The following is a 15,264-nucleotide window of genomic DNA, read 5'->3' as shown; positions in this document are numbered from 1 at the left end:
CACTGCACTGATTTTCCATTGTTTCCACTGCTTTTTCAATATGTGCTTGACTGACATGGTTGACCATTGCGCTCACATCTCGCATCTTCACACATGACACATCGTTCTTAAAAAGTGACACCAAGGTAAAAGAAAGGGAAAAAATACCAACATCTTTAGACCTTGCACAAGGGTTGCCAGGTCTGTGTAATGAAAACAAAAGCCCAATCGATTATATCTATAAGCCATATGCACTAACTGCAAATAGCCTGTCTTGTTGGCAGAGGCTATTAACACTAACTCCGCCCAAAATGACAGAAGATGCTGTATTGTCAACATCAGCAATAGTGTAGAGGTTCGGCACACGACACACGGCACACGGCTCACGGCTGATGCAAATTAACCCGTGTTCGAATCCGCCTTTTGCCAAACTCGCTCTCCTCCCTTTTCCCATCACATATCATATCAGAAAGGCATTTATTTTCAATAAAAATATAGAAAATACTCAAAGTGGAAATAAAGTTTCTAACGTGTGTTTAATAATAAAGTGTTTATCGTTTAGGGTTAGAGATATGTGTAGGGAGGGCTTTATTGTCCCAATAAGGCAACGTCCATTTAATAATTTAATAAAAATAATAATTTACTTAGTTATTATTTCATGCCGTTTAATGTACAACAACAAGCCGCTATTTTATTAAGTATAAATAGCATCTAACTACCATTTACATTTATTGCAAAGAAAATAGGCCTACTGCTATTTTTACAGTGTCAATAGAATCTATCGCTATTCAAACTTAGTGTAAATATAACTATAACAATAATAATAAAAAACGCATTCTGTGTGTGAATGGCTCCTGTCCCTAAACCCCTCTTCTCCTCCTCTTCTATTGGATCTTCTATTGTTCTTTCCCACCTGTTCATCAGGGTAATTGCAAGTCAATTCACATCTGCCTTCTCCTTTATTAGGGCCTGGTTGTATCAATGGCCACCTGTGTGTTGAGTTTCAGTGTTTCTCTCTGTTAGTGGGCTTTTGTTACGTCCCAGCTGTTTGTGTGTTTGGATGTGTGATGTTGTTTGCATACACTCCTCCGTCCCTGAGGTCTGTTAGCAACCAACAGCACAGCCTTGTCTTCTCTGTCTTTTGCTTAGTGTTGTGTTATGTTCATCCTCAACTGTTTACACCTCAGCTGTTGCGTCGGCTAATGGTCTTGTTGCCATGCCACTCACTGCTCACATGTTGATGTCCAGGCTTGTCAGATCATGGTGTCGGGTGGATGCTATGGAATCGCTTTGGCATTTTGTGCGGTTGCTAAGTCATTGGCAATTATTTGGATCAGATCTGTGCAAGAAAATGGCTGATCAGCTCGTTGGTCATTTTCGAGAACAACTAGAACCTGTCACAGCAAGCATCACTATGTTTTATGAATGTTTTCAGTTGCAGTATGCAGTGTACTCTAGTAGTTGTCTACTCATGCCTGGCGTTCTTGTATGCTACAGCAAAGACTCCTTCTCAAAAATGCGTGTCACTTGGTCAAGTGCTATTCAACACCGTTCATTTCAGCCCAGGGCAAACACTTGCTTTCTAAAGATGTATTGATCTAGTCATTGAGCAGTAAGACAGGTGCTCTGTTCAGCAGGCTCATACTTGTGCTGCAGGTGAGGTGAGGTGGGGTCAGAGGTCGCTGGTGTTTGAGTAATGAGATGGTAAATGAGTGCTTAAGCTGTCGTCCTCTGAGAAACAGTGGTGTCGGACTCAGGCCAAAATAGCAAAATAATGAAAATAGCTTGAATGTAACTCGACACCCTTGCATCATTTAGTATACGCGGTTCTATGAATATGCAAATGAGCCCCGTCTCCACTCACTCACTCAGCTCAGAGATCCACTGGTTGACGATCACTTCAGTTTCAAGGAGAAAAAACTCAGCAATGGTGTTGACTTATGAATTTACACATGGTTTGTCTTAAAGCATATTAAAAACACCACATAGACATATAAACAACATTAAAAGCTTGATTTTCACCACGGGGGGACTAATGTTGTTAGCTGAGGCCAGATTTTGACCATTCCAATATGGTGGGCGCCTTATGCATTATTGTCTATAGAAACAGTTGCTAATGAGGAATTTATGTTTATATATATGTTCAACAACCCCAAAAATGGCGATTCAACTTGTTCAAACAGTGGAAAAAAGAGAGCCAACCAACTGCGACGGTACTGATCCGACAAAACCCGATGAAGTGCCGTCTGTCGGTACACTGTGAAATGGCTTTTAAAGACACGGCATTGAAAATCCAGCTTGCCCTCGGAAGCAGTAATAATCATAAATACTAGCAGTAAAAAGTGAGTCTACTAGACATAGACATGCACAATCATTATAGCCTTTCTTTTTTATTCCAGTTAAACTGAGCAGTTTTTCTATTATGTTTGATTTTGATTCTAAGCAGGGGTGTTTTGTCCGGGGAATAGAGAGGCAGTGCAGCCTCAAGACAATTTCCCAATAGAAATCCTAAAGAGTGGTGTGAATGTGAAGGGGATAATGAAAAAAAATGAAAAAAATAAAATAATTAATTTTGCCTTTAACCCTGTAAACATCAAACGAAAGCGGATTAAGAAAAACAAGAAGAGCGAACTGTGCCTTCCTTCACACGTCCACCACACACACCACTGTTTCTGAGGCATTGTGGGAAGGAAGAATAAACACTTTGTTAAAGTGCAAAGAAGTTAACAGAATGTCCTGACCATGTGCTTGAACTGAACGTGCTGTTTCAGTGCAGAGGAGCAAGCGCCGAGGAAGCACACTAAAAGGCATGTGCGTTGTATTCTCACATATTCACAGTCACAATAGCAGGGTTTTGCTGTAACCACGCTTTGCCAATTATCACAGTGCCCGCTCGTGCCTTTCCGAGCAGATTCTGACCCCTGTTCTGCTCTATAGAGGACATTTTGTCCCTCAACTCTCTATTCTCGCCCACCAAACAACTACTGCTTCAGCCTTTTTATAAGCACTGAGTCATACGAACAAACCCGTCTTTCATGCATCCGCATGGATCACAATGGCACTGTTGATGTTTTTCATAGACTCTGAGAGGAACACTTCACTTCTGGTCTCCCACACGCACAGCTCAGGGTCATACAACCACAATCACCAAACCCCTGACAACAACAAAACACACTTCAAAGAGAGAGAGAGAGAGAGAGAGAGAGAGAGAGAGAGGCAGGAAGATGACGCCAGCACTTTAGGCCATTTCAGAGACAACGTTTGGGGTCTCTATCGTTCAAAAGTTTGGGGTCAGTAAGCTATTTTTAAAGACATTAATAGTTTTATTTAGCAAGGATGCTGTTATTTTGAACTCCCTATTCATCACAGCCGGTTTGTGACTTCAGAAACACCAGCGATTTCAAACTGCAGTGAACTAAAGACAGTCTCAAAAACACAGTTTTAAGGGGAAAAAAATACTCATCAATGCTGTCGACTTATGAATTTATGAATCATTTTGTCTTAAAGCATATTAAAAACACCACATAGATGTATAACAACATTAAAAGCTTGATTTGTTTCACCACAGGGGGACTTTAAATGTTTTCAAATAGAGATTGAGATGGGAGAAAAAAATTTATTTCATTGCTTTTGCGTTCTCTCACAAAAGTTTCCCTGAGAATCTTTGTGTTCCCTTGCAAAACTTTTGTGTTCTTTGCGAGCGAACGCAAAGTTTCTGGGGGAACGCAAAACTTTTGTTAGAGAACGCAAAAGCATTGACATCCCATCTCATATTATTTTCTTTCAGCATGTCCCTTTAGCGGCTCCTGACAGATCATATGTAAAATGAAAAATGCAAAAATGTGTTATCAAGAGGACAACACTGAATCTTTTACCTGTTTTTTGTAATGTAAAATTGTAATTGTCACATTACGTGCCACATTTTTCCCCTCATGCCTGTGAGCGGTTACACATTTAGTAACGGTGACCTCAAAGCTGTATTGAAAACCCTAGTTACACTAATCTTCTCTCAGAACCTTTTTTTCCCCTCTTTCCTTCCAACTTCTTCCATTTTCAGAGCATTTGCTTTCTATCTGCCACTCCGATATTTTTCCATTGATTTGATTACACAAGTGCAGTGAAGTGTGCACATTCCAGACTGGGCTTATTTAGGGCCCGAGCACCGATGGTGTGAGGACCCTCTTGGAATTGCTCTGTTTATTATTATTATTATTATTATTATTATTATTATTATTATTATTCTTCTCCGCATTTAATCGCATTTTTGAGGGCCTAAACATGCACGAAAACTCACGAAAATTTGCATACGCGTCAGAACCGGCGAAAATTGACATCTGATATGCGTTTCAGAATTGGGCGGGGTAAAATGGCGCGATAGCGCCACCTATAAAGGTTCAACGGAGTGCGCCTCCCGCTACGTTTCACGTACGTGTACGAAATTCGGTACATACATGTAAGGACCCAATACCTACAAAAAAGTCTCTTGAAGCATAGCCTTAAACACAACAGGAAGTCAGCCATTTTGAACTTCCTCTCTGATTTTTGTGCCGTTTTTGCCATTTTCAGGCCTCGTACTTTAACGAACTCCTCCTACAGTTTTAATCTGATCATCTTCAAATTTGGTGAGTGTAATCTTAAGGCCTTTGCGACGTTAAATTGCGAAGATCTAGAGTTTTCGTCGAAGGGCGTGTCCTCGGCGGCCTGACAAATTTTGATGTTTCGCCATGAAACAGGAAGTTGCTGTAACTCAGGCAAACAATGTCCAATCTGCCCCAAACTTCACACGTTTGATAAGCGTTCTGTCCTGAACACATGACCATGCTCAAATTCAGTTACAGTCATAGCGCCACCTGCTGGCAACAGGAAGTGACATGTTTAACACTGTTTTGGACTCCTAATAACATATAAAAAATTGCCAGCAAGTGCTAAACATGTTAACAACATACTAGAAACATGCTAAAACATGCTAGCAAACATTAGCTAAGTGTTAAAGCATGCTATTACTGCAATTAAATAGGAATTTGCTGTAACTCAGGCATTGAATGTCCAATCTGCCCCAAACTTCACACATTTGATAAGCGTTCTGTCCTGAACACATGCCCATGCTCAAATTCAGTTACAGTCATAGCGCCACCTGCTGGCAACAGGAAGTGACATGTTTAACACCGTTTTGGACTCCTAATAACATATAAAAAATTGTCAGCAAGTGCTAACCATGCTAACAACATACTAGAAACATGCTAAAACATGCTAGCAAACATTAGCTAACTGCTAAAGCATGCTAATGCAATGAAACAGGAAGTTGTTGTAACTCAAGTAGGCAATGTCCAATCTGCCCCAAACTTCACACGTTTGATAAGAGTCCTGCCCTGAACACATCTACATGACACTTTTCAGTTATAGCAATAGCGCCACCTACTGGTGACAGGAAGTGACATGTTTAACAGTGTGATGCAGTACTAGCAACATATTAAATATGCCATTGAGTTATAAACATGTTAGAAACCTGTTAAAACATGCTAGCAATTCTTAGCTAAGTGCTAAAGCATGCTAATGCAATGAAAGAGGAAGTTGTTGTTACTCAAGAAGGCAATGTCCAATCTGCCCCAAACTTTACACGTTTGATAAGAGTCCTGCCCTGAACACATCTACATGACACTTTTCAGTTATAGCAATAGCGCCACCTACTGGCAACAGGAAGTGACATGTTTAACACTGTGATGCAGTACTAGCAACATATTAAATATGCCATTGAGTTATATACATGTTAGAAACATGTTAAAACATGCTAGCAATTCTTAGCTAAGTGTTAAAGCACGCTAATGCAATGAAACAGGAAGTTGGTGTTACTGAAGAAGGCAATGTCCAATCTGCCCCAAACTTCACATGTTTGATAAGAGTCCTGCCCTGAACACATCTACATGACAACTTTAAGTTAAAGTAATAGCGCCACCTACTGTCGACAGGAAGTGACACGTTTTACACTGTGATGCATTACTAGCGACATATTTAATATGCCATTGAGTTCTAAACACGCTAGAAACATGCTAAAACATGCTAGCAACTCTTATCTGAGTTATAACGCATGCTATTATCCCCATAATAAAGGACATTTTTGTAACTGACTTTGACATACTCCTATTTTTACCTACTTAAATGCACATTGCCCACCGTGCTCTGTCTTCCTAAAGCCACCGGGTGGCGGTGGCACGGGTGCGAGGGCCCTTTCATCGCTGCTTGCAGCTTTAATTAACACTTGTGTTTCTGAGAGCCACTTCTTCCAGACATCCCCCATTATAGGCCATCTCTCTGGAGAGCCATCACACAAGTGCTGTCAGAGAGCTGCGTGTCTGTCAGTCCCCGACCTATCTAACTTTAATAGTATACAGCCTCACGGCACGTAAACCCCGAGACCGGCGAGATGAAACATTCCCTCTCTCTTAGGGTGGAAAAAACGAATGAATACGCCTGGAATCTTTTGTGTGAGCGCCTCTGTCTCGGGGGAATTATGGCAACATCCATTAACACATACTAGGGTGAATCAAAGTTATTTTCAGTGCATTATACTCATATTTAAGGTCTAAAATATTCTGAAAGTCGTATTCAAGGCACGTTATAACTGAGAGGTTAGGTATGTAGGAATGCTGGTATGTGGCGATCTGATTCAGTCAGTCTGCTGTTGTTTTTGAGGACTTTGATGTTTCTCCTGAGCGGTTCGTGTTTGTTTTGTGTGTGTCTCAGTCCTCACCGATCCGGCATGGAAGTAGTCTGTCTGTGAAGTCGCAGTTTGGGTCTCGTGGGAGGAATGTTTGAGCCACAGAGGAATGTGCTGTAAAAATGGAAGTTGTGCCAAACTGTCTGTCTGTCTAGTCACCAGCGTTCCTCAAATCCCCGCTGTCTGTCTCGGCTAATAGCAGAAGAGCTGTTCAGAGGCGCCCAGAAGTACGGTTTAATGAGTCAAACTATAATCACGGTTTAAAAATGACGACAAACAGGAAGAGAGAAGCATCTCGGGCCAGGTCTGCTGTCTGTACATGACAAAATATCCTGTTCTCAATGTGGATTTTTCATCCTTATTTACAGTTAATGCAGTCCTTAAATTATTATATTTAGAATATATCTTTAATAAACACTCTAAAAAATGCTGGGTTGTTTCAACCCAATTTTGGGTCAAATATGGACAAACCCAAACATAAGGTTAAAAATGTAATTTACTAATTTAACCCAATGGCTGGGTTTGTCCATAGTTGACCCAAATTTGGGTTGAAACAACCCAGCATTTTTTAGAGTGTAAGTGTATTTTATTCCTCTTATATTTTATTTATACATTACTGTTTAAAAGTTTTGGGTGAGTACGATTTTTTTTTAAATATGTTTTTGATCGAAAGAAGCCTTTTGCTCACAAAAGCTGCATTTATATGATTAAAAATACAGTAAAAATAGTAATATTGTGAAATATGATTACAATTTGGTAATTTATTCCTGTGATCAAAGCTGAATTTTCAGCATCATTACTCCAGTCTTCAGTGTCACATGATCCTTCAGAAATCATTATGTTGATTTGCTGCTCAAGAAACATTTATGATTATTATCCATGTTAAAAACAGTTGTGCTGCTTCAGGAAGAACAGCATTTTTTAAATGGAAATCTTTGTAAAAGAACAATGTAAAAGTATTTTCTGTCAATTGAATGCATCCTTGCTAAATAAAAGTATTATTAAATCTGACTAACCTGAAACTTTTGAATGGCCGTTTATGTTTTTATACCTATGTTTTTTCCCTTATTTTTTTATTGGAAAACTCCGGAGCCCCTAAAGGGACACGGTGAAGAAGAAAAAAAAAGAAGATTATTTGGCAATGCTTTTGCGTTCTCTTGCAAATGTTTTGCGTTCCCCTGAGAAACTTTGCGTTCACTCGCTAAGTACAGAAAAGTTTTGACAGGGAATGCAAAGATTTTGAAGTTTCTCGGGGGAAACGCAAAACAATTGACTTATTTTTTTCTACATCTCATATTTAATTCCACCACCATGTCTTTAAGTGCTTCATAGAAAACAAGTTGAAAAAGACCAATAAACATTTGATTTATTTGCATTACACTGTTTATTTTTGGGGGCTGAAAAACAGGATATGGCGCAGATTCAAAGATGATAACTTTATGGGAAACAAACAGGTGCACAGTCTCGCCAGTTTTAGGAAGAATTAGGACTTTTATTTTCCTACATGTGTGTCTACTTGCCCCGCATGAGTGTGTGTGTTCAGTGTGAATGTGTGTCTTCAGCTGGGATCAGCAGTTGTTGTGAAATACTCATTACTCTGTCTGACTTTGTTGACCATGTTTTACGGCCAATTTCCTTCGTAACATTTTCTCGTCATCCCTGAGGCTGCAGACTAACATTAGTCATATAGTTTTATATAATAATGTTTTATGTCATGTGACAATTAACAAAAATAAGAATAATGTTTCCATAACAACTGTATCAAAATATTCTTGCTGGTAAATGCGTAACAGTAAATGTGTCACCGTGACTCTTTGAGGTCTTGTGCAGTTGTTAAAACACTTTGTGCCGTAATGGCCTGTACAGTATCTCTCCTGTCTTACCTGTAATATTAAACAGATCGATCATGTCGTAATGGTTTTAGATGATTCGAGTCCTGGCAGGTATGACAGCCTGAGTCAGAATTAGACCAGACATTTTGTGAATGATGCTTACGCCTGATAATTTGCTCAATTATGTTAAATGCATTTATGATATCCAATGTGTTCAGTTGATTTATATGTTTGGTGAATTCACTGAAGACTTTCTTTTCATAGGGAGGAGTTGAGAAGAAGTCATGTGGGAGAACTGGAGAGACTGGAGGAGAGCTTCGGAATAAGGCTGAAAGCTGCAGAAGAGCACAGGTCAAAGGTGAAGTCACAAATACAAATAAAAACCTGTTGAATGAATTCTCTCGAATGATTCATGATGGGTAATTTGTTCATAATAAAACACTTTTCAGTCATTTACAATATCAGAAGGAAAACATGGCCTTTGCACTATTCTGAAATTTCAGATTTTCACAATTCACAGCGTTCACATCATTGGACTTGTAGTTGGAGAATAACTGGTGTTAGTCACAGACGTCACACACACGCTGGCTGAACGGCTGGTGCATAAGACACACTAAATGGGAAACACTTTCAAAGTCGTCATCTAATTGGTTAAATTCTTAATTTCCTGGAGAAGCGTGTCTCGTTCTTTAACAAAAAGTCACTGTGAAGCCAAACCCCCTCATGGAAAAGGAAAGCCGTCATGTTTACACCTGTGACATTTAGCGCTTATCAGGATCAACTAAATGTATGTGAAGTTAGCGGCACCATTGTTGCTGTAAACTTGCACTACATTCTTGAATGAATAATTTATTAGATGCACGCCGGTCTGTTATCATGGGGACATCGACTTTACATGTTCACACGCTAAACAAAACAAACTTTACATGTCCTCAGACGTCATTAGCCAATGAAAGCTGCAGACCTTCTGCCGTCAGTCTGAAGATCTGATACGCAACACTAAACTCTCATAGAGCACTTGTGACTTTACTGAGGGATTATACAGTTACTGAGCGCCGAAGGAGGCGATGGTGATGGAGGAAGTATGAGATGAAATGCATTATTCACTAACATTTGACAACCAGAACATGCCAAAACCCTGTCTATTGTTTCATCATTTAAAATCTAACAAACTTCTTTTGTGTGAAATGTTTTGCTTGACAAATGTGCTTTGTGCTGCGTTTATATTATATATTTAGAATAAATGCCACTTGTTTATTCATTTATTCCTTTGGGCGCAATGTATCAAACTTTTACTGGAGAAATTCCCTTTGAACACTGAAGACACAAATATAGTGTGTTTATTCCGTCCATAGCGTCGCTACAGGCATATTTTCTTTATTTTCCTTCTGTCTGAAGTTTAGTATAGCTCTTTTTTTTGTTTTTATTATTTGAGTTTCATTGATTTTTTTTTTGTGGGTTGAGGTCTGCCCTCAGCATGCTAGTATTAAGAGGAATGCCGTTTGATTTAGTGCAAATTACATTTAAGACCCGCCGGTTTCCTGCCGTTAACACAGACATGCTAGTCTAGTGTCTAGTGGAAGTGGTCTCTTACTCACACACACACACACACACACACACACACACACACACACACACACACACACACACACACACACACGTCTGGTTTACTATCTTTGTGGGGACTTTTCATAGGCATAATGATTTTTATACTGTACAAAAGTATACTATATACTATATATTATCTCCCCTTGCACTAACCCTAATCCTATCCAACACACGCACACACACACACACACACACACGCACACAAACACACACGCGCACACAAACACACACACGTCTGGTTTACTATCTTTATGGGGACTCTCCATAGGCATAATGATTTTTATACTGTACAAAATGCATATTATCTCCCCTTGCACTAAACCTAACCGTACACAACACACACACACACACACTGACACAGACCCTTTTGTTTTCTCTCACACGCACACTGTCTGGGCTCCATGAAAAGCCTGGTGACCTTGGTCATGCACGAACACTAAAAATACATGGCATGCCACCATCACCCTCGTTGCTGTTTGTAATTGCTCTAACCGTTTTCTTCAGCTGCTGACAGCTCAATATTTCAACAGCCACAGTTGGTGAAAAGTCCTGGTGTTTGATATGAAGCGTATGGTCACTGAAAGACTACACACACAGCTTTATTTGCTTTCTTCCCACCACAGCAGGCCTAAATTAAACATAATGAAAGGAGATGAAATGGATCTCATAGCCATTCTGTCCTGTTTGCTGTTTTACTCTTCAGTTTTTTAAAGACAAATAAACATTGTGTTATGCAAGAACTCACTCCACATGTAAATGAGGCAGCATGTGATGCAAGTGTGCAGGTGTTCGGGGGATTTGCATGGGGCTTTCTATTTGGTTATGCATTGTCAATTTTTAATTTTTATTGTTTGTCCTTTTTGTCTATTTGGAGTATTATTTTAGTATTATTTATATACTATTATTGCATTTATTCATATTTTAAATGAGCTTTTATTTTTAGCTTGAGTAATGTTACCTGCTTAAGTATTTTATTTAGCTTAAATCAATTGTTGCAAGTTTTAGTTATTTCAGTTTAATAGTAATTTTAGTACTTCAACTAAAGGCAACATTTCTCATTTCCCTTGCTAAGTTTAAGTTTGTCATCTAATATTTATATTATATTTAATTTCAGCCTAATTTGAATTAACGAAACCTACTTTTAATAGTTTTAGCTCACAGTAACAACACTGCTCTTTTGTGTTGTGGCTGAAATGCACTACATGTGGTGTAATTAATAAATGCACTGAAGTTCAATTTATGCACAAATAATATTTTGATTGTCAGGAGATCTTCTAAACTTGGTTTGTCCCGCAGATGGAGGCTTTGCTCCAGCAGACACAGGCTGAGCAGGACACACAGCTGAAACAGCAGAAGACGGCGTTCAGAAGAGACGCTGACATTGAACTGGACATCCAAAGACAGAAAAACCAGGAGCTGCAAAAAAAATACCAGAGTGAAAACCAGCAACTGCAGAACAAGGTACATCTGGCTGACCTCTGACCTCCGTCTTGATCCTGGTTCAGTGCAATCAGATTAGTACAGTAGTTTTGTTTTCTAAAAAAAAAAATCTAATTTAGCTTTGCCTTTAATATAGTGTGCGTGCGTGCGTGTGTATACTGTACATACATACACACACACACACACACACACACACACACACACACACACACACACACACAATATATTATATATATATATACACACACACACACACACACAGAATATCGTGCAAAAGTTCATTTATTTCAGTAATTCAACTTAAAAGGTGAAACTAATATATTATATAGACTCATTACATGCAAAGTGAGATATTTCAAGCCTTTATTTGTTATAATTTTGATAATTATGGCTTAAAGTTTATGAAAACCTTTTCACAATATTCTAATTTTGAATTTGGGGTTTTCATAAGCAGTAATCCATAATCATCACAAATAAAGGCTTGAAATATTTCACTTTGCATGCAATGATTCTATATAATATATTACATATGTATGTATATATATATATGAAAACAACATGAATACACAGATTACAGGTCATCAAGAACATGGCACATGCATTTCAAACTATTTCGAGGAGTTTGCATCATCTTGGACACTCTTATTTGACCCTTTGATCTGAATTTGATATAATCCTGAGATGGAGAAACACATGTTTGACTTGCTTGGACGGTTGAATATGAGACTCAAATCAACGCTCTCAGTTTCCCACTGGACTCATTAATGAACCCTCTGATGCACGACTTATTAAACCACAAAGAAAAATATATCTTAGAGTTTTGTTTTACTGCACTTCAAAACAAGAATAGAATCATTCCCAGTTGCCCTCCACACTGTTGTCATCTGACCTTTGCAATAGAAGATAAGGGTCAATGTTGATATAATATATAATATGGTATAATATATATGTGTGGAATATAAAAATTGTCTATAGACAGAGGTAAGTGGCGGTTGATTGACATTAGACTTTTCATTTTACCGCACGCACGCACGCACGCACGCACGCACGCACGCACGCACGCACGCACGCACGCACGCACGCACACACACACACACACACACACACACACACACACACACACACACACACGTGTGTTCATGGCCATAAATGATGTCTGATCACTGTCTGTCCGGTGGAGCCTGATACACCCAGTGTGTGTGTGTGTGTGTGTGTGTGTGGCCAGAGTAAGATTGGTGGAGGCAGGTCTACTGGTCCAGAAGTGATGTTGAGAGGTTTTGTCTTCTGCATGCCACAGATGAGGAGTTGCTGATCACGGATAACATAAGGAGGGGATTTGGGAGTGAGGGGCGACTTTTTTAATGTTAAAGTTTTCCAAATATGTTTTAAAAAGAAGTCTCTTCTGCTCACCAAGGCTGCATTTATTTTATAAATAACACAGTAAAACAGTAATATTGTGAAATATTGTTACAAAATTTAAAATAGCTGTTTTTTATATGAATTTATTTTAAAATGTAATTTACTCCTGTGATCAAAACTGAATTTCAGCATTATCACTCCAGTCTTCAGTGTCACATGATCCTTCAGAAATCAGTATAATATGATGATTTAGTGCTCAGTTATTATCAATTATTGCTCAGTTATTAATAGTGGTACTTATTATCAATAATGAAAAAGTTTTTGCTGCTTAATATTTTTGTGGAAACTGAAAAGTTTTTTTTCTTTTTTGATAAATAGAAAAACAATAGCATTTATTTTATATAATTATAGTTATCGTCCTTGGTGTGAACAGGCCTTTATTTATGGAAACGCAGACAATGTCATTAGTCATAGTCATCAGCACAAATGTTTTTTGGTATGTTTTTTTTGCAAACTATATTAGTCTATCTGTCCCTGTAGATTCCGTCTCTGGTTAGTTCAGCCACACAGGAGCTCCAGGAGGAGTTGGCAGTTCTTCAGAAGCGTGTTCATGAACAGGAGGAGCAGATCCGTGAGAGCGCCACCCAGAGGCAGCAGCAGAGACTGCAGGAGCAGAGCACAGGAGAGGAGCTGAGGCAGAACACACACCAGCTCGACCTCGCTCAGAGGCACATACAGAAGCTCAGAGGAGAGAGAGACGCCCTGGAGGAAGAGGTGAGGCACGTCTCTACACATCTCACTGGGAAAGCTGGGAGTTTGAGGACGGTCATCGACATTTACATCAATCTGAGAACTGCTAGAGACGGATATAGTTTCTACATGGACAAATTCATGCTGGGAAATTATCGTTTCACTTCAACATCACACACGAGTTACAATTAAAAGGGGGCTTTTAAGGAAAGCATTTTAGGGATTACCTGTTAAAGTCTTGGGGACAAACATATTAAGCAGCACAACATTAATCATTTCAACATTGATAACAATATTAAATGTTTCTTAAGCCCCAAACCAGCTTATCAGAATGTGACTCTGAAGACTGGAGTAATGATGGTGAAAACACAGCTTTGCCATCACAGGAAAAAAAAAAAAAAGATTTTAAATTATAATAACATTTTACAATATTTCTGTTTTTACTTTAGTTTGATCAAAATAAATGCTGCCTTGGTGAGCATGAGACACTTTCTCTCAATAAAATAAATAAAAAAAACCTTACAGAGCCAAAACTTTTGAATGGAAATGTACATTTTTAACATTTCAAGTTATAGAATCATATACATTTTTAAATGTATATGAAGAACTATGGATTCAAGGGGTCATAATGGATTTTTACAAATATTTTGAAGATACACACACACACACACACACTCAAAATAGCTATCAAACTTGCAGGATGGTACAAAGACTTTGTATTTGTCAAAAGATCAAGGCAAATTGGATGTCATGACACCTTTAAACAATAGTACATTTATGAATTTATACATTGTCCATTTTTAGTCCACGATAACTAATGCAATAGCTAATGTGAACCGTATTATAAAATTACCAAATGAAGCTGGAATGAGTTCTTCCTCCGGCCAGCTGGCCAGCACAAGAAAAAAAGTTTAAAGTGTGAATCTTTAAAACTAATATTAATTTAATATTAATTGGGCATGATTGTATGTAATTGAAGTTTGGATATTGTATTTTTTACTAGATAAGCCACATTGAAGCAAAATTGATTTATCTGATTTTAAATGGTGTTTTATCGACCCCTAGGGGTAAAAAAGTGAAGAGCAAGAACTCTGACACAATTCTGCTGACACACAGCAGACCATTAATAATGAAGGCTAATAATAAATGGAGATACTAACAAAACAACCCGCGTGTGTTTATAACGGATGATGACCGAGACAGTCGGCAAACCTATTATATATATCATGCTGCAAAAAAAAAAAGTTCAGCAAGCAGCTCCAGACTCAGCACACACACACACACACACACACACACACACACACACACACACACACACACACACACACACACACACACACACACACACACATACTGGTTTTTGTGAATTACCAGGACACTGCAGCCCAAACAGGTGTGTTGGTGTATTAGGGGGACACCCCTTTCCACTTGCTGTACAGAGATGTGGTGAAGATCAAAAAATCTATTTTGACCCATACAACACAGATTTCACTTTAGAGTTTGTTTACACAAAACACAATCTATAATGTAACAACCTGAAAATATACACAATTATGAGGACAATTTATAATTTGATACACA

The 15,264-nt window shown here is 38.6% G+C and overlaps 1 protein-coding gene across 10 annotated transcripts in view; it reads left to right on the top strand.

The window, feature by feature from the left end:
- lekr1 (Leucine-, glutamate- and lysine-rich protein 1) overlaps positions 1-15,264 on the top strand; it is a 157,696-nt gene that overhangs the window by 75,912 nt on the left and 66,520 nt on the right. For 8 of the 10 annotated variants that reach the window (XR_013798677.1, XR_013798678.1, XR_013798679.1 and 5 more), the window contains exons 10-12: positions 8,791-8,884; positions 11,431-11,595; positions 13,474-13,707. Coding sequence is in view for 3 of the 10 variants with exons in the window: in XM_079621608.1 (XP_079477734.1) it covers positions 8,791-8,884; positions 11,431-11,595; positions 13,474-13,707 (493 nt within the window). In the remaining 7 variants the exon portion in view is untranslated. Of the gene's footprint in view, positions 1-8,790; positions 8,885-11,430; positions 11,596-13,473; positions 14,213-15,264 lie in introns of those variants that run through there. The other 2 variants (XM_079621610.1, XM_079621609.1) reach the window with 1 other exon arrangement.

Source organism: Phoxinus phoxinus, assembly GCF_949152265.1.
Source record: "Phoxinus phoxinus genome assembly, chromosome: 8".
In the NCBI taxonomy this organism is placed as follows: Eukaryota; Metazoa; Chordata; class Actinopteri; order Cypriniformes; family Leuciscidae; genus Phoxinus; species Phoxinus phoxinus.
Note: the sequence above shows the minus strand (reverse complement) of the source record. Positions and strands in the feature narration are given on the sequence as shown.